General features: G+C 33.4%; 3 protein-coding genes across 10 annotated transcripts in view; 2 read left to right on the forward strand and 1 right to left on the reverse strand.

Annotated features, from left to right (window-relative positions):
- The window catches only part of LOC124948095 (bifunctional heparan sulfate N-deacetylase/N-sulfotransferase), a 297,073-nt gene extending 280,214 nt beyond the window's left edge, over positions 1–16,859 (forward strand). For 5 of the 6 annotated variants that reach the window (XM_047491222.1, XM_047491221.1, XM_047491220.1 and 2 more), the window contains 10 exons: positions 547–799; positions 2,652–2,843; positions 5,860–6,203; positions 6,726–7,014; positions 7,596–7,724; positions 7,983–8,165; positions 8,292–8,512; positions 8,725–9,003; positions 9,185–9,482; positions 9,717–16,859. In XM_047491222.1, the coding sequence (XP_047347178.1) occupies positions 547–799; positions 2,652–2,843; positions 5,860–6,203; positions 6,726–7,014; positions 7,596–7,724; positions 7,983–8,165; positions 8,292–8,512; positions 8,725–9,003; positions 9,185–9,482; positions 9,717–9,827 (2,299 nt within the window). In that variant the 3' untranslated portion in view covers positions 9,828–16,859. The remainder of the gene's footprint in view (positions 1–546; positions 800–2,651; positions 2,844–5,859; positions 6,204–6,725; positions 7,015–7,595; positions 7,725–7,982; positions 8,166–8,291; positions 8,513–8,724; positions 9,004–9,184; positions 9,483–9,716) is intronic. The other variant, XM_047491223.1, reaches the window with a different exon arrangement.
- Positions 13,817–15,917, reverse strand: LOC124947652 (putative ammonium transporter sll1017). Its single transcript, XM_047490109.1, has 2 exons — positions 15,201–15,917; positions 13,817–15,112 (listed from the first exon to the last, which is right to left on the reverse strand). Exons 1-2 carry the CDS (start codon positions 15,915–15,917, stop codon positions 14,303–14,305), a joined length of 1,527 nt encoding a protein of 508 aa, XP_047346065.1. The 3' UTR covers positions 13,817–14,302.
- LOC124948097 (calcium uniporter protein, mitochondrial) overlaps positions 16,722–20,000 on the forward strand; it is a 51,338-nt gene continuing 48,059 nt past the window's right edge. For 2 of the 3 annotated variants that reach the window (XM_047491227.1, XM_047491230.1), the window contains exons 1-2: positions 16,722–16,870; positions 16,962–17,159. In XM_047491227.1, coding sequence (XP_047347183.1) covers positions 17,046–17,159 — 114 coding nt within the window. In that variant the 5' untranslated portion in view covers positions 16,722–16,870; positions 16,962–17,045. Of the gene's footprint in view, positions 16,871–16,958; positions 17,160–20,000 lie in introns of all 3 variants that reach the window. The other variant, XM_047491228.1, reaches the window with a different exon arrangement.

Below are 20,000 nucleotides of genomic sequence, written 5' to 3' on the forward strand. Positions count from 1 at the left end.
TGCGATATCCACACGTGGTATCCAAATATTTGCGGTTGTGTATATATTTATACGATGATAATATGGGAGAAAGGGGAGTGGGAATGAGGAAGAGGTGGTCAAAGGCGAGGGAGGTGAAAAGAAGGAGGAAGAAAAAAGAAGAAGAGAAGAAGGAGGAATAGAAAGAGGAGGGAATAAAGTATCGTTTGCTACGGAAGGCAAGGAAATTTATTCGTAACGAAAAAGGGAGTTAACTGCCTTCTCTGGTCTCGGTAGTTTCGTTTGAGATTCGTATGGAAAGAAAAAAAAAGAAAAAGAGAGAGAGAGAAAAGAAGAAAGAAAAAAACGAAATTTGCAAGAAGAAAAGCTTAGAGAACGAGAAAAAGAGACAGAGAGAAAGAGACCATTGATAAATTATAGCTTAATATATATATATACATATATATAAATATAGATATGTATAGTTTTGGTAAAATTGAAAAGAAAAAATGAATCGGTACTTCGTTAACGTTAAAATATCGATGATTAGCGTGAATTATTATAAAAAATAAATATATTATATTACAGGTACAAAGTAGAGGTGGCCGGGAAGTCTCTGCCGGTATTGACGAATCTCGACAAGGGTCGTTACGGCGTTCTAATATTCGAGAACCTTAACAAGTACCTGCAAATGGACAAGTGGAATCGAGAACTATTGGACAAGTATTGCAGAGAATACTCAGTTGGAATCGTTGGTTTTGCTCCTCCAGGCGAGGAGAGTCTCGTTGGTGCCCAACTAAAGGGTTTTCCTCTGTTCATACATACGAATCTTCGGCTTAAGGTTAGTTTTTAATTTGTTATGAATATAATCAATTCTAATTATTTTTCAAATTTATTTCGTGAATGAGTTAAATGCATTTTATGAGTAAATGCGAGACATTTATCAAAAAAAAAAAAAAAAAAAAAAAAAAAAAAAAAAAAAAAAAAAAAAAAAAGAAAAAAAAACGAACGAACGAACGAGCCACCACTCGACGACGTTATTTTCGTTCATTCGAGAGTAATCTTTTCGTTCATCTTCCTCCCGGTAGAAGATCGATAAAAAGCAACGTTCCGGTATATCTCAAGGTCTATCACTATGAGAGGAGGAGGATCAGAAAGAGGAGAAAAGAGTTAGAAAGAGAAAAAAATTGTAGTGGTAGTATTAGTGTTAGTAGTAGTAATAGTAGTAGTAGTGTAGTAGTAGTAGTAGTAGTAGTAGTAGTAGTAGTAGTAGTAGTAGTAGTAGTAGTAGTAGTAGTGGAGAAGAAGAAGAGACGCGTAAAGATCACGCCACGGAGGCCGAGCTCCGATCACAGAAAACTTTAAGTGGCAATCTCGTCGTGTCGTGACGAAACGACCGACTTTATTTCGTAGAAAACTTATGAGCCCGCACTGTGAACAAGAACGAGAGAGAGAGAGAGAGAGAGAGAGAGAGAGAGAGAGAGAGAGAACGAAAGAAATTCTCGTAAAGTAGAATAATAAAAGACGTTGTTCCCTTCCAACCCTACTCGCACCTCTTCTTTTCGCTACCGTACAACCACCAAAGCATAATACGTTCTCGCGGCAATAGGAAAAATAGCGTTAAGCGATTCGTGGGAAAAGAACGTTACTCCGACGAATAAATTTGCATGCATCCCATTGCACCGACACCGGTAATAATCTCGAAGCGATCCACTTTACCGTTCCCTTTTACAAATTGATATCGCTATTACGACGAACAAAGGAAACAAATTTTCAAGGAAGAGAAAATAATAAAGAAAAGGAATAAAAAAAAAGAAAAGAAAAGGAAAAAAAAAAATAAAGAAAAGACTTTTTTTTTACTCCTTATCTTCTTTCTCTTCTTCTTTTTTATATATTTTTTAATGTGTCGATACGATAAGAGTAAGAACTTGTTTATCGTTTGATAAAGGAGGGGGAAAAAAAGAAAGAAATAACGTGAAAAATATGAAAAATTATATCTAAAGAAAGAAATGAAAAAAGATTTAGAAGAACCCATGTCGTCGAGGGAACGACGAGACTTGACCGTGCGCGATTAAACGAAAAACTCAGTAATTAATTACGCGTAGAGGTATGTATGTGCGTACATCCATTCACGTATGTATGTATTATTACATTCCGCTTTAATTCGCATCACCGTGCTCAAAAATATAATAAACGCTTTAGATACCTGCATTCAGTTTTTCTCATTATGAATTTTTCTCTCTTTCTCTCTCTCCCTCTCCCTCTCTCTCTCTCTCTCTCTCTCTTTTCCCCTTTCTCTTTCTCTTTCTCTCTTAGCATTCACACGATTCTCGTAATATCTACCTAAAATCGTAAACGTTATTGTATCACGGATTTATTCAGGCAACAAATTTTACACACAGTTTACTGCATTTCCCGCATATTTCCACATCCATCTCCGAGACTTATCTTCTTCGTAACAATGTTGTAATAAAATCTCATTGAACAAACGAAGAAAGACGGATGGACGAACAGTCAGACAGATAAATAGACAAAGAGAAAGAGAAAGAAAAAGAGGCATATAGTAGATTTTCTCTGACAATGATACTCGACGATAGCTGTCAAGAATATCGTCGAGAAATGTTCGAGAAAACGACTTGCCGCTTAGACTCTGAAACGGTACGAAATGAAATCAGTTTTTCACTCTAACGCAGGACGCCCAGTTGAACGCGGCATCTCCTATTCTACGATTAACCAGATCCGGAGAAACAGCCTGGGGACCACTTCCTGGCGGTGACTGGACCATTTTTCAGGCCAATCACAGTACGTACGAACCGTTGGCCTGGGCACACAGGGACAGTCTCGACTATCCGACCAACAAAAGCCCTCTGGCCACTGTCATTCAGGTGAGAGAATCCTCTTATTGGACTTTCCTGTCACGTCTACCGTTCTCTACCATCCGACAGCTACCGAATTAATGCTCGTCGTTCTGCGTGTGCAAGCATTACCATTGATTTGTACCGAGCTTACGTGACTATCGAACTCTTTATTCGACTGTAATTAATCGCTCGTTAGATAGTCTCGGGAAATCGAGACGGTCGAGAATCGACGTTTAATTTCCTCCCCTGCGTTTTCTCTCTTATTCTCTTTCTTTCTCTCCCTCTCTCCCTCTCTCTCTCTCTCTCTCTCTCTTTTTCTATGTATCTGTGTCTCCGTTATACCTACCTGACTGAGATTGCTCCTGAAATTTTTATATATAAAAATCCTCGATTATGAGGCTCTTGTCATTGAGAAAAATAAATTCTACGGGGTCATTAATAATGATGTCATTAATATCGTACAATCTCGCATCGTTTTTTAACAGACTTACGTTTGAAAATCTATTTCTAAGCCTAACTCGGTTGTATATATATATATATATATATATCACATCTATCCCTTAGAGTTAAATCTCTCCTGGGATTTTATCCAGGGAACATGATAAATATGTTTCTCGTTTGGTCCAACCATTCTGTTCCTTTCTTCTCTCTCTCTCTCTCCCCCTCTCTCTTTTTTTCATCATTTCCTCTACGTCTTTCGTATCAACATCCATAGTACGAGACGAGTATAATTCGTAACTCCCTTACTACTGGGAATAGCATGGCGACAACAGTGACGTTGAAAATCGAGAATATCGAGCCAACATAATTTCAAAGAGACAAAGTAAGAAAATAAAGAGAGGGAAAGAGAGAGAGAGAGAGAGAGAGAGAGAGAGAGAGAGAGAGAGACAGAAAGGATGTAGTTTGTTAGAAAGGTTCCCTTTGGTTAAGGGTAACTCTTATCCGACTAACTCGAAATTTTTATTTTTTCAACGTAAAAGAGGGTAGAGATACCGTAGAGGAAAACAAATGAGGAATTTTCATGGAAGGAAGAGAAGCGAGATCAAACACCCATACGAGTAAGCGTGCGGTATCGCGATGGGGAGGGCTCGAAACAATTCGTAAAGCTCTATTACTTGGCGTTTACGATCGCACAGGAATTTCGGATTACGAGATTCCTTCGAGCAACCGTGAAAGAGAAGGAGCTTGGAATGAGCAAAGAAGGACCCGTTTTCCTTTCTCCGGGGGTGATGCGCGAGTTTCTACGACGCTCGAGGGATGTTCTTTGTACGTCGTGCTATGCAAAAATGGCTGGTGGTGATTTCATGGAACTCGGAGAAAAAACTTTGCGACACTTCGAATTATTTATCTTTTTTTCCCTTTCTCTCTGTCTTTTCCTTCTCTCTCTTTCTCTCTCTCTCTCTCTCTCTCTCTCTTTCTCTGTCTGTCTGTCTGTCTGTCTGTTCTTTTTTTTCCTTTTACCGCAGAAACTTGCTGAATATTAAAAATCAATCGGATTACAAAATCAAATTTATCGATAGATTCGTAGCTCGTACTACTAAATCAATGCCGTAAATTTTATTATACCTTTACATTCGAAGCCGATACATATGGTGGTGTATAGAAAAGAAAAATTGTTGGATGGAAAAATTTATGATGAAATTATGCACGTTAGATAACTTTATGGTGGATGGTAATACGCGTTATACGATTTCAATATAGACAGTGAAATAAAACGTTACAAAGTGACATTTATTTCTATAGATAGATATACGTACACATATGTACGTATGTATGTATGTATGTATGTATGTATGTATGTATGTATGCATATGTATGTATGATATGTATGTATGTATGTATGTAGAACGTTTGAACTATTCTATCACGTTCCATATACATACATACATACATACATACATGCATACATACGTACGTACGTTCAGCATACACGTACATAGTCTCGATAGTCTCGTTTCTTTTGTCTAACATTTTCCTCTCTATTTCCATATATACTATTTCTAATATATATATATATATATATATATATATATATATATATACGGATAACCAGGTGGATATATACACATACGTACTCATATCGATCGCATGTGAAATATTTTTCTCCCTGCCTCTCTCTCTCTCTCTCTCTCTCTCTCTTTTTCTCTCTTTCTCTCTCTTTCTCTTTCTCTCTACTTTGGCGGGAAGTTTGGCGGAACGAAGATAAACTTATTTCCGTATCCCCAGATGAATTTCTTCCTCCGTGAGAAAAGGAGGAAACGCGTCGTCGCGTTTGATAAGAGAGATCCGATGCCGAGAGGCTCGCTCGCGCTTCGCTAACTACGTGAACGTCAAATGTTAACATTGATTTATGGACATCGTTGTGATTTCGGTACCTCAGAGAATACAGTACGCTTTACTATACACGTTTCTATCTATTCCGTACTAGCTATAGCGATTACGTGTATTACCTTTGAGTAATACACGTAAAAAGCATATAATGCTTGCGAGAAATAGAAGGAAAGAAAGAAGAAACAGAAACAGAATAAGAAGAAGAAGACGAAGGAGTAAAGTGAGGAAGAGAATGGAGAGGGATAGAGAGGGAAAGGGAGACTAGAAACTGATCAACGAACAAAATAAATTGATGGCCTCGCAGTACCTGCAATGAAGCAAGGCACACGGCGTTGCTCATTAATCGAATGAACCAACGGCTGATTGGTTCCTGATTTAATTAACTGACTACCTGCGCGATCCTCTATCCTCTCTTCGTTTCTCTTCTGCGAGTCACCCCTTTCGGTAATAGGGTTTATCAGTGAGATTATTATTGTTGTTTACTGCTAACAAGCTCGGTTCATAGCATATTCCATAGAGCGCGAGGATGGAGAAGGTGGATGGAGGAGATAGGGAAAGGGAAATTACCCGTCGAACAAGACAATTAACAGCTTGTGTCTCTGCGATTACGTAGATATTACTTTTCGGCATTGATATTTGTCATTATCATTTTAAAAGAGTGTCCATTTGTATAATTATTTTCATTGTTCAATTCGATTTTCTTTTACAACAGGATCATGGGAGATACGATGGGATACAAAGGGTCCTATTCGGTGGTGGTCTACGATTTTGGTTGCACAAATTGTTGCTTCTCGATTCACTCTCGTATCTATCTCACGGTCAGCTTAGCCTAAGCTTGAATCGTATGATACTGGTCGACGTAGACGATATATTCGTCGGTGAAAAAAGTACAAGACTTAAGAGGGACGACGTTATGGCTTTGCTCGCAACTCAACAAAGGATACAGGCTCTTGTTCCGGGGTTCAAATTCAACTTGGGGTTTTCCGGGAAGTATTTTCATCACGGGACAGCCGAGGAAAACTTGGGGGACGATATGCTGCTGGAGAACGTCGACAGGTAAAAAATATACACACGTAGTACATATTATTCTGTAATTCCTTTGCAATTGATCTTTATTTAAGCTAAAAATGAGACAACGGCAGGTGAATTTACGTTGATTTAATTAATCTTAACTGTGCATATTGGGCGTACAGAATCAAAATCCCTAAGATCAACTTTTAGCTCAGTTAAAACAATTTACGTGTTGCATGATTTATGAATTTCTTTTTTATAATGACAGAATTGGAAATGCATTTTCGAAAACCTACTGATTTTTATTTCCGAGACTTCAAAGGATATACAGTACTTTTATTTATTTATTTTTTTTTTTTTTTTTTTTTGTGTCAAAATTATTCATTCTCTATAATAAATGACAGCTTTTCCAAGGTATTTGTAGATGTAGCGCATGTATCCTCCCCTTCGCCCCGCAAGTTCACAACTTGAAATTATTTTGAGATGTGTACAATGAGTATTAATTAATAAGTATCGTGATATCATATGGTATATCTTTTTGCCATTCTAATTATATCTATCTTGTAGATTTACGTGGTTTTCCCACATGTGGAACCATCAACAGCCCCATCTATACGAGAATGTGACCCATCTACAATTGGACATGGCACTGAACAAACAATTCGCAAAGGACCACGGTATACCGACGGTAAGCGGCTACAGCGTAAGTCCACATCACTCAGGCGTTTATCCGGTCCACGAAGGCCTTTATGAGGCATGGAAAAGAGTTTGGAACATCAAGGTCACTAGCACGGAGGAATACCCACATCTAAGACCGGCCCGTTTGAGACGTGGCTTCATTCATCGTAACATCATGGTAAGAAGAACTAGAACTCCGTAAGGAGGTATGGGTTATTGGTTGAAAGCGTCACTACGTCACAACGACGATAAAGACGACGAAGACGACAAAACGGATATCTAGGTCTGGGTCAATGTAAACGAGCGGCTGACCTATTAAATTCTCGGATCGATATATCCTGCATTCGCTTTGACTTCGTGTCGCTTTTAACTTCATAGTTTACGTCGGACATCAGTTATTTATATAACTACTTGCGTTGCTCTAAGAAGAACTTAAAAATGAGAAGATTGTCACGTATTACAACGTAACGTTGTAAGTTGTCTTTTTCGTTCTCTTTCTTTTTTTCTTTTTTTTTTTTTTTTTTTTTTATTTCGTTTTGTTTCGCTTATCCTTCGAATCTTATCTTCGACCATTTATCTTCTTCAAATAAATAAAATAAAGATTAATTAACGATCGTTAATGTTGATTATTGTTTCTTTTTTGTCTTCTTCGTCTTTTTTATTTATTTCTTTTTTTTTTTTTTTTCTTTCTTTTTTTTCCATTTTATTTCGAATCAAGATGAAATTCGCTATATATACTTACGTTTCTCTCTTTGCTAGGTACTACCAAGACAGACGTGCGGCCTTTTCACTCATACAATCTTTATAGAGAGGTACCCAGGCGGAAGGGATAAGTTGGACGAATCGATACAAGGCGGCGAACTCTTTCAAACGATCGTTTATAATCCTGTAAGCGAAGCGTAAACTCTCTCTCTCTCTCTCTCTCTCTCTCTCTCTCTCTTTCATTTTCTCTCCTTACCCCTTACCTCCTACCCTTTCCACGTTTACCTTTCCCTTCTCTCAAATTACTATAACTTTGAACGTACAGTTGATTAATCGTCCAGTCGTTAATTGCGATCTTTCGTTTTATTTATTTATTTATTTATCTATTTATCTATCTATTTATCTATTTATTTATTATCTTCTTTTCTTTTTCTATCCTTTCAGATAAATATTTTTATGACGCACATGTCCAATTATGGTAACGACCGTTTGGCATTGTATACGTTCGAATCTGTAATAAAGTTTATACAATGTTGGACAAATTTGAGATTATCGAGTTCACCGCCTCTTAAACTTGGAGAACATTATTTTCAACTTTATCCGGAGGAGGCCGATCCCGTATGGGGTGTAAGTGAGATTACATATGCCTGTTCATATTGTCCAATTATTATTATTATTATTATTATTATTATTATTATTTGTAATAATTAATAGAAGACGATTACAAAAATTTTTTTATTCGAAATCTTACAGAACCCGTGTGACGATCAAAGACATCAAAAGATTTGGTCGAGGAATAAAACGTGCGATCAACTGCCAAGGTTTTTAGTTATAGGACCGCAAAAAACTGGGACAACTGCGCTCTACACATTTCTGTCCATCCATCCGGCCATAAGCAGTAATTTGCCGAGCCCAGACACGTTCGAGGAAATACAATTTTTCAATGGGAAAAATTATTACAAGGGTTTAGATTGGTTGGTGATGATGATTTATCCATAGAAAAAAAAAAAAAAAAAAAAAAAAAAATTGTATCCAAATCGATTTCGTTGTATCACCGAACGTTTATTGTCATATTGTAATGTAATTTATATTTTTTTTTTCTTTTCTTTTCTTTTCTTTTCCTACCCCTTATTATCCCTTTTCTACCCTACCCTATCTCGTACGTTCTCCAACAAATATTTTACAGGTATATGAGCTTCTTTCCGGCATCGAAAAACGAGAGTTCCAGATATCTTTTCGAAAAATCAGCAACCTATTTTGACGGCGAATTGGTACCAAGAAGGGCTCACGCTTTATTACCAAGGGCCAAACTCATTACTATATTACTCTCGCCGGCTAGAAGAGCTTACTCGTGGTATCAGCATACCAGAGTACATGGTGATCCCGTAGCAAATAATTATTCATTTCATTCGGTCATTACGGCCAGCGATACGGCCCCAAAACCATTAAGAGATCTTCGAAATAGGTATCGTATCAAATATTCATATTGATTAAATGTTTTTCTTTTTTCTTTTTTTATTTTTCTTCTTTTCTCTTACATTTTAAATATTTCACGATATAAATATAACTATATAAAAATGTATGTATATATATATATATATATATATATATATATATATATATATATATATATATTAAATTTATAGATGCCTCAATCCTGGCAAGTATGCGCAACATTTGGAAAGATGGTTATCGTTTTATCCACCACAGCAATTGCATATCATTGATGGCGAACAATTGCGACAAAATCCAGTTGAAACGTTGCACGAATTGCAAAGGTTTCTCAAAATCACACCGGCATTTAATTACTCGTCGCATCTTAGGTACGATCCTAAAAAGGGATTCTTTTGTCAAGTTACCAACGAGGATCGTACGAAGTGTCTTGGAAAGAGCAAAGGACGTCAGTACCCGCCTATGGAGGATAAATCCTATAAATTCTTGCAAGTCAGTTGCAGACAAACATTTTTCTCTTGATTAAAAAATAAAACAAAAAAAAGTTCACAAAAAAAAAAAAAAGAAAAAAAAAACAAATTATATGACAGTCGATAGTCAAAATTTATTTGAATTTCGAACTTTCTATTTTTATTAATTTTCTTTTTTTCTTTCTCTCTCTTTTTTTTTCTCCTTTTTTTTTCTCTCTTTTTTTTTTTTTTTTTTTTTTGCTTTTTTCTTTTCTAGAGGTATTACTTGTCACACAACACCGCCCTTGTAAAATTATTGAAACGACTTGGATCCAGAACGATTCCGCAATGGCTTAAGGAAGATCTAACCGACACGGTGATGACCTAGCAAACGCCGATCACATGAAACACAGCTATTTCTCGATTTCAAGCCTGGATTCTTGCTTCCGCCGTACACGAGATACGACGTTTGTTGGTGGAAGACTTGTAAATTATTTCTATCATGTAAATATTTCGCTGGACTACAAATCCTAATCGGGGAGAAGGACCATGACCAGTGGAGTGGCCTAAAATCGGTGAAAGCCTGGAAAGCTAGTCACTAAGCGATTATACGGTTACATAATCCGTAACTGTTGATCGTTGTTAAGCTAATAGTACTATTATTAACGTTATATTGTAATAATATAATTATTATTATCGTTGTTGCGTCATTAAAAGTCAGGAAGGCCGATTATCGGCCAACTTTTAAACTCGCAGACATAATCTGCGATTGATTTCATTGTTATCAGGATAATAGAAAGTCTTGATAATCTTTACTTCGTTTGGATCAGAAAGAAAATCTTATATCGAGGACTATTTGACGTTCAGTCAAGCACCGATTTTATATCTTTGGCTTTTAAATGGAGCACACTTTTTTCTTTTTTTTTTTTTTTTCTTTTTTCTTTTTTCTATTTTTTTCTCTCAAAGAATGCCCCTCCTATATTTTTCTATCGTCGCTTAATGATTTCTCGCGTAAGATTTTGCGATAGCGTCGCTCTTCGCACTTCGATGAAATGTTTCGAGAGGGGGAAAAAATATAAAATAAAAAAAAAAAAAAGAATTAAATAATGAATGAATGGAATGAATGAATTAATTAATTAATTAAATAAAAAGGAATCGTTGTCAAACAACGAATCAAATTATTTTGTAAAATCGAATAAGCATTATGATTGAATTATAAAAATATCGAGAATGATATATCGAAAAAGAAATATCTGAATGGCATGAAGTAAATTAAATTCTTTCTGAACCAAACTTCGTATTTTCGAAGAGTTTGTCAACTTAATTCTATTGAGGTATGATGATCTGTCCAAAACGCGTTGTTAACGTGTTTAAAGAGATTTATCCTCGTTCGAACGAACGATCGATCGATCGATCGATCGTACAAACGAACAAACAGACAAACAAACAAAAAAACCTATCTACTTCTCAAAATATAAAATATCGTTTGTGGATCAAACGATCGATCGTTCTTAATGTCATTTAAAAGATCGTCCAAGCGAATAACGCATACTTTTGGGCTGTCAGATTTTTTCCTTTCTGGCCCATCTACTTTCGGAGACACAGTGTATGTTAATTCTCGTTGTATAAGGATATTTGAAATTGATCATGATTCTTGTATATTTTGACAATACTATTCTTGGTACCGACGAAGAGGAAAGGTCAATAAAAGTGGTGTATGATCGCGTCCGTTTGTACATTAATGTAATATTGTAATACACTATTTTGATGTCAACGCGTAGATGTAACATATTAGATTTAACAAAAAAAAAAAAAGAAAATAACAAAAAAAAAGAAAATATATATATATATAATATATATATATATATATATTAGATCAATTATAGAGAGGCTTTTGGGATGAAACTTGGAAACTTCCGATAACGTAACGTCGTCGTCTGTGCAAAATGAGAGATCCATTAATATTCGCTTGCAATAATCCATGAAACACTTTAGAAACTCTGATAAGTTTTCAACAAATACGTGTTTGAGGTTTGGACATTCGATCGTTTTTAAATAATATTTAACAATCAAAATGTAACGGATGTGAAAAAAGAAAAAAAGAAAAAATAAGGAACAAAAAAGAAAAACTATATTCGAAAAAAATTGCTCTATCATCCCATATAGCAATATATGTCCAATCTATTCGTGTGTCGTTTCTTTGTTTCTGAATTTTTTGTTTTCTTCTTCTTTTTTTTTTTTTTTTTTTTTTTTTTTTTTTTCTCTCTCCTTTTTAACGACAGCAATTAGTCAATAATATTGGCAAATTATTTGCTCGTTTTGGGAATGTATGTACGATCAAACACCTACTACGTTGTACTTTCTCCAAAGAAAAAAGAAAAAAAATTCGTGAACAACAAGGCTACATTACTTATACGACATTTTTCTTTCTTTTACAATCGAGAATAGTTCTATTATATACACGATTGTACATTGTATATAAATGTTTCTTTAATTTATTCGTTGTATGCCCGACCCCTTCCCTCCCACTAACCAACCTACCAACAAAACAAACCAATCACCCATCCACCCACTCACTTTGTAATTACGAACATTTCAATTTTAATTCAATTTGACGAAGGGATTTACATTGTTTACGTTTACCGAAATCTTTGTATCACGTCATTGTTTTTTATTTTAACATTTTGTTTAAAAAAAGAAAAAAGAGAAATCAATGTAATGATATTAAGAAAATATCGATAAAAAAACACGCTCACATATACACGTAGAGAGAGAGAGAGAGAGATTTGATAAAAAGAAATATTGTTGAGAGTCACGAGCCTAAAGCGAATAGAGGCTCCCGTCCAAAACGAGCAATGGAGCATCAAAAGAGAAAAAAAAAGAAAGAAAGAAAAAAGAAAAAAAAAACAAAACAAAAAATGAACAAAAATTCGGTACTCGCAATCTTTTACTACAATGATGTCGTTGTCGAACAAGTAATTTACTTCTTCTAATACGGCAATTCATTTGGCCATATTTATCTTTAGATATTTTATCTGATTACGATCTTGTTACGTTTGTATAGTTTGTTTCCATTTTTATACTGCCGTTAAATTGTGCCATTCGGCGTTTTAACGAAAACCTTGTACAAAGTTTCTTGTTAATATGATAACAATAATAATGATACTACTACTACTACTACTACTACTAATAATAATAATAATAATAATAATAATAATAATAATAATAATAATAAAAATAATAATAATAATAATAATAATAATAATAATTATAATTATAATTATAATTATAATGATATAATAATTATTAGTAAAAGCGATGGATTATTATTATACAACTGATCGATATGTTTTGTCGAATCGTGCCATTTTATCGTGTTGTATATAATAATTGTATTATCATATTGAGATGATAACATACATACACATACACATACACATACACGCAAGTCCACACACACACACATACACACACACGTTGGATTTTGTAGTTAATGTTATTCAAATTTCATTCGGCACGGCGGCCGTAACAGTTTTATGATTTATCGCCGCCTGACAATAATATGTGACAAAACCAAAACGGAAACATAAACCCCATGGAAATAACGATATCCATATTGCGAATTGTACAAATGAGATTAATAGTTTAGTACTATTGTTTCAATTCTATTATTTATTTGTATTCAATGAATTTCAGTGAATTTATTATTCAAAATGATACATTATATTCTTTTTTTTTTTTTGTCTTCTTTTCTTTTTTTCTTTCTTTTGACGAATAATAATAATAATTAATTTTTATAATTCATGACTTACGATTTCCATGTATCGTATAAATCAAGATAATATATGTGTGTGTATATATATATATATACATACGTGAATTTTTGTTGTTGTTTAAATGTTGATCAATATAGTAATAAAATATTACCAATTATTTTGATTTCTTAATTATTTTCAATTTTAAATTGTTTTATCAAAAGAAGAAAGACATAATGAAAAATAAGAAAGCACTTTCGAAACGTTTCGCTTTGATAGACTGTTACGAATGTGAAGAATCGCCGTTGTCATAGATTTACAAAAAAAAAAGAAAAAAAAGGAAAAAAAAAGGAAAAAAAAAAGAAATGCGTTTAGAATGTGTGTACGACACGTTAATAAGACCTTGGATTATTTAACTTATGATTAATCTATTGTAAAATATTGTAATAACTGTACGGTATAGGCAATAAGTTCTAATAAAATAATTATTTAAAATGGTGGTAAGAGAGAGAGAGAGAGAGAGAGAGAGAGAGAGAGAACATCGATTGAAGAATATAAAACAATTGAGATAACTATACTTTTTCTTTTGCTTCGTTTTAATTTGACAATATACCATAAAATGTCGGAAGAACGTATTCCTTTATTTTCTTTTACGTTTTATAAATTACATATTATACGAACAGGCCCGTATTAAATTCTTTTCTACGTATGGCCTCCACGTTGCATTCCATCTGTTTATCCAATTCTTCACGCAAGTTCATGAATTTTTGTGTTCTCCGTAATTGATAATTATCATTGATATTAATCTCATTATCATTATCATTACCATTGTTCTTCTTAACGTCAAATTGACAATTTAAATATCGTTCCCGTTGTATTCCTTCATACGTGTAAAAATTATTTTTAGAATTTTGCAAATTCATCTCAGAAAAATATTTTCTATTATTCAAATGATCGACATCGATCATGTCACCAACATCGAATTGATTTTGTGAGGAATTTAAACCGCATCCCGGAAGTGTATATATATGTCTTAATTTGTGTACTCTTCTTCCTGTGATAATCGCGATGAATAATTTTAATCTAAATAAATTAAATGTTTCATTCGTTAATTACTTACTCGACGATGCAGACCTGATGATTGCAAACATTCCGAAAGATTTTCATTTTTCACGGCGTACGCCTTGCCGTTCAAATAATTTTCTTTGATAAATTGACCTTCCTCCAATTGCAACAATTCTTTTCTTGGCCGTTTATTTTCATCGGAAAAATCCAAGGAAAATACATTTTCATTATTTATTATCGATTCTTCGTTTCTATTATGTCCGATATTTTTATCGGGCAAATCTTTTTTCATTTCAAGAGTAATCGTAGTAGCAGTTAATTCATTTATTTTGAAAATTTTCGAATTATGTCTGGCAAGACCGCAAGCATTTAAAATTAGAAATAATGGTGTCAGTGCGACGGTCACTAATACCAACAAAGCAATTAAAGAAATTAATTGCCAGGAAAGATTTAATAAAATAGTCTGTGTATTCAAATCTGTATTTAATATACAGACTGGTGCCAAGACGGTTGCCAATAAACCACAAACCAAATGAGTTGCTATGACATTGCAATGATCTTCTAAATCTTTATGAAAGATAAATCTAGATGTTAGGTAAATAATAGTTCCTCCTAAACAACCTAATCCAATGGACATCAATGAAGAATATTCGTTTGAGGCGGCCGAGATCATAATTGGTCCGGCAACTAAACCTTGGACACATCTTATCATCGTCAAATGATCGATAGCTCGTTGAAATGTGAAATGTATGATTATGACAAAAAATGAACAAGAACATGCTGCCAATAAATTATTATTAATAATGTTTATCGCTTTTGATATATCATCTTCCCTTGGTGACGAAGAAAAACTCTGAAATGAAAACATTTATAAATATTATTATGAAAATAAATAGATAAAACAAAACAAATATATATACATAAATAAAATTATATTTTACCGATAGGCCAACGAAGATCAAGAATAATCCCAAATAATTGATAATCGAAGGGAATAAACCAAAATAATTTATTCGATCGATATTATTTGTTTTTAAGTTTTTTCTATTTTTCGATAATATTAAATGAGCTATTAAACCGGATAGTCCACCGACAACGTGCACGATTCCTGATCCAGCGTGATCGCGATAAATGACATTGACGTCATTCAATTTACCTTTTGCTATCCACCCTTCTGGCATCCAGGTCCAACGAATTAAAAGAGGTTGAACTATGCCAGCCAAAAGTACATTTACCAGAAAATGTGACATAAGGTGACTATTTTCTATCATGCTAGTTGTACAAATAGCCGAGGCGATCATTACGACTTGCCAACCGATCAAGAATCCTTCCTTCTTTATCGTAAAATCCTCGTAAGGATAATAATCGCCGTAGATAAAGCCGTACGCGTCACCATCGAAGATCAAAAGAAAACCGATCGTAAAATAAGCTACCGTGGTAGAACAGATATCTAGGATATTTTTAAAAAGGATAAAATTCAAATTGTCCTTTTTCACAACACCAATTTGCAATAGAACAAAACCAATTCGCATTAGGATCGTCAATAGTATTCGATTCGCATAATTCGATAAACATACATAAGAATAAAATCCATTGATTTTTGATAATAAAGGATCGATAAAGGATTCGTTGAAAAGGTTAAGATCATTTGGATACATGACGTAATCTTGCTTTTTCATTAACTCGATCGTTGGTATTATCAATACTGCGCTATTTCAAATTTTAATGTAAAAGAAAAGAAAAACGAAACAAAAGAGAACGAAAGATAAAAAAAAAAAAAACAAAAGCGATGTAGAATTGTTTAAAATGATAAGAGAGAAAAAAAACTGTATGCACATATTGACAGATATTACGAGCGTCATTCGATAAAGTATGACAGACAATTATCTGTAATATTAACTTCTGATAACAATTAACACATTTGTCTCGATGTTTTATTACTAAAAAAAAAAAAAAAAAAATATTATCCCATAAAATTTCTGAATATATTTTCATTGTAAAATTAAAAGTTAAAAAAAAAAATATATATATATATATATATAAATATCCAAGTATTGCATTCATTTTTCAAGCGATAAAAATGAAATCGTATTGCCGTGAGAGCTAATGGCCGTTAAAAAGAAATTTACGATCGAATATTTCGATTTACGATAATACTTTATAAATACAACTCTATATGTGTATATATATATATATATATATATATATATATATATTCAACATTCAAATTTTCGCGCAAATTCGTTTAGGCAATCCATAGTCCCGCGGTTTGTATGTATTTAATATCTGTTCAAAGTACGAAAGCGCGCGACCGATTCGTGTATCTTCGGTAAACGATGCAACGTGATTGGTCGAATAATAGTACAGTGGTGACACACCGGGCGAGCCGGCGCGGAAGGGCACGAAGGATGCCGGCCGTGACCGATCACGATTAGTCTGTTCTTCGTCGTCGTGCGTTGTTGGTCGTTTGTATTTAGTCGCGCGTTATTCGTGTGTTGTGAGAGAAACGAGAGAGAAAGAACGAAAGAAAGGAAGAAAGAAAGCGAGAGAGAGAGAGAGAGAGAGAGAGAGAGAGAGAGAGATAGTGCTCGCCCGCCAACGTAAAGGAAAGGTACTACTTACTAACATTAGTGGTCCTTTTTCCTACAAGTCTTTTTCTATCTTAATCATCTATCATTTTCTATTTTATTATCGGAAAGAAGATCGAAGGAAAAGAGGAAGAAATAAGAGGAAAAGAAAGAAAATTAAGAAGAAATAAAAAGGTCATCGTTTAAGAGAAATTGGAAATGGCATCAGCGGTCTCCTGTCGCGTAATGTTCCTAGCGAGATGGTGCGACGTTTCGACACGCGTATTCACTGTCTCATCGTCGGCATTAATTACATCACGTAATTTTCGAAACGTAAGTACAAAACCATTTCTTTATTGACCGTCGTATTTTTCCAAAAAAATAAAAAGAAGGAAGGAGAAAAAAAAAGGAGAAAAGAAAAAAAGAGGAAGAGAAACGTTCTAACTCGTTCGAAGGAAGCCGGTTTGATATGAACCGAAAACCGATCTCCCACGAACGTACACGACTCGAAAGGTTCGCCGTGCAATCACATATGCACACATACACACACACACACATATATATATATATTTCTATATATATATAGAAAGAGTGGGAGAGGGAGAGAAAAGATGCAGGAAAAGTGTACATCCAACAAAGACGGTGATAGTTCGATGCAGCAACGACTATATTACTACTCCCTCTCTTTCTATTTCTTCCTCTCTTTCTCTCTCTCTCTCTCTCTCTCTCTCTCTGTCTCTCTCCTTTTCTATTTCTTTCTCTACTCCCTTTCTCTCTCTCTCTCTCTCTCTCTCTCTTTCTCTTTCTTTGTCTCTCTCTCTCTCTCTCTCTCTCTCTCTCTCTCTCTTTCTATTTCTCTCGTCTTTACGACAATGTTGCCGCTTACTCCTCGACCATTTAAAACCGAACATAACCTTATACGTATATACGTTAATGTATGCATTTATTTAGTCGTATGAAATTTTTATTTCATTTAATCTGAGATCATTCGAATAAAGAAAATAAATACACGAATAGGTTGTAATGTAACGAACAATTAATATAGATCAGAAATGATAATATCTATTATATTTTATTTCCAATTGATTTTGATACGTTCAAATGTTGTTGTTGATATTCGGTATTGTAAACAAACGGGGATCTTCCATGTATATATCGAGTATTATTTATTTACATAGTTGTTTCCTCGATAAAGGAACGCGCGTGCGCATTCATCCATCATACGTTCTCGTATAAACAACTAATAAAAATAATTTTAAGGAATTATGATTTTTAAAAATTATTATTACATGGTATTTGAATTAACCGTGTATATATATATATATATATATATATATATATATGTATATTATTCTTACTATTAATAGAATCATGATGGTTTTGTTAATTTTAACGTATCGACGAGTCGGAAAACTATTAATATGCTCGAAGTATCGTCGTTTGATCTCTTTTTCTCTTCTTTCCGTTTCTTTTCCCGTTAGTTCGTTTCTTTTCTTTTTTTTTCTCACCTTTCTGTCTCTGTCTCTCTCTCTCTCTCTCTCTCTCTCTCTCTCTCTCTCTCTCTCTCTCTCTCTCTCTCTCTCTCTCTCTCTCCCCCTTTTCTTATGTCTTTCTCTCTTGAAATTCCAAGCTCATAAAGCATATAAAGTCATTTCGAACACTAGAAGTATATAAGATGGAAGAGATATTTTCTTTTACGTGAAAAGGAAAACTGAACGATAAAAAAAGAAGAAAGAAGTCGTTTAATTAACGATATCTCAAGGAAACAATAAAATGGAGCATTTTATGAAAATATGTTTATTATTACGTTACGGATAAATTCTAATTGAAAGTCTGTCTTTAGATTTTTATCTTTTCTTTTGCTTTTTACTTTTTTATATTCTTTGCTTCATTTTCTTTTGTTTTCTTTTTCTTTTCTTTTCTTTTTTTTTTTTTTTTTGTTTTTTTTTTCTCCTCGTTACGGCATAAAAGAAAAAGCGAAGAAATTATACGAGTGTCATGTAACAATGATATCGTGCTAAATGATAAATTGATAAGATTTAAAGATCGTTTTCTCTATTTCTCTCTATTTCTCTCTCTCTCTCTCTCTCTCTCTCTCTCTCTCTCTTTCTGTCTATCTGTTTGTCTCTTTCGTCGTATTTATCGATAAAAATGTATTCGTTGTTGTCATAGCATCCTAAAGAGAATAAAGACGATTTATCATGATGATAAATATCCATCAAGAAATAATATCATTATGCATATATGTGTATGCATATATGCATATATGTATATATATATATATATATATATATATATATATGTATATCCGCTATTATTTATATTATATATATATATATATATATATACACATTTTATATGTCATTATTTTGAATTTCATATCATTATCTTTTAGACGTAGTAATTGTTATTTCAAATACAAGTTGAATGAAAAAGTTCCTAAATAATTCGAAAAACGAATTAGTCTTCTTCGAGATTTTCTCAGTTAATTTTTCTTTTTTACTTTTCTTCTCCTTTTTTTTTTTTTTTTCTTTTTTTTATCATATCGTGAAATTTAGAAGACCGAGAACATTTCTTCTTTTTTTTTTTTTTTCTTTTTTATGATTTGGAAAGAAAGAAAAACAGAAAATTAATCTAAAACTTTGCGAAAAAGCGTAGATTTATTTTTGAAAGAGATCATCCAAAAACTTTTGTTCTATTCTGTACATGGAATAAAGAAAACAAAAAATAGGAAAAGAAATAAGGGCTTCTAATGTCTATTCGAAATTAAAACAGTTCTTTCTTTCTTACTTTCTTTCTTTCTTTTTTTTTTTTTTTTTTTCCCCCTGATGAAGTCGCTACGTTTCTACTTACGTTCGATTTTTCGAAGTAGAACGAAGTCTGGTTAAATTAATTGAAAAGTTGAGAAGTAGTTTATAATGATAATTATACGGAAATCCTAATGGATTTCGTGTTCATAAAGTAAATAACATTGTATATTCCTGTTATCTAAGGTAATAATACTCGTCATATAATCCGTTTATCACTACTTCAGAATGAATGGAAATATGTCCATATTGTCATAATTTTGAACAATAACGATAAATTTAATAATATTAGTATAATAATTCAAATACGAATATTTAATAGATATCCATTCAATTTATAATACTGTTAACGATACGCCGAATAAAT

This window comes from Vespa velutina, chromosome 3 (genome assembly GCF_912470025.1).
Source record: "Vespa velutina chromosome 3, iVesVel2.1, whole genome shotgun sequence".
Taxonomy (NCBI): domain Eukaryota; kingdom Metazoa; phylum Arthropoda; class Insecta; order Hymenoptera; family Vespidae; genus Vespa; species Vespa velutina.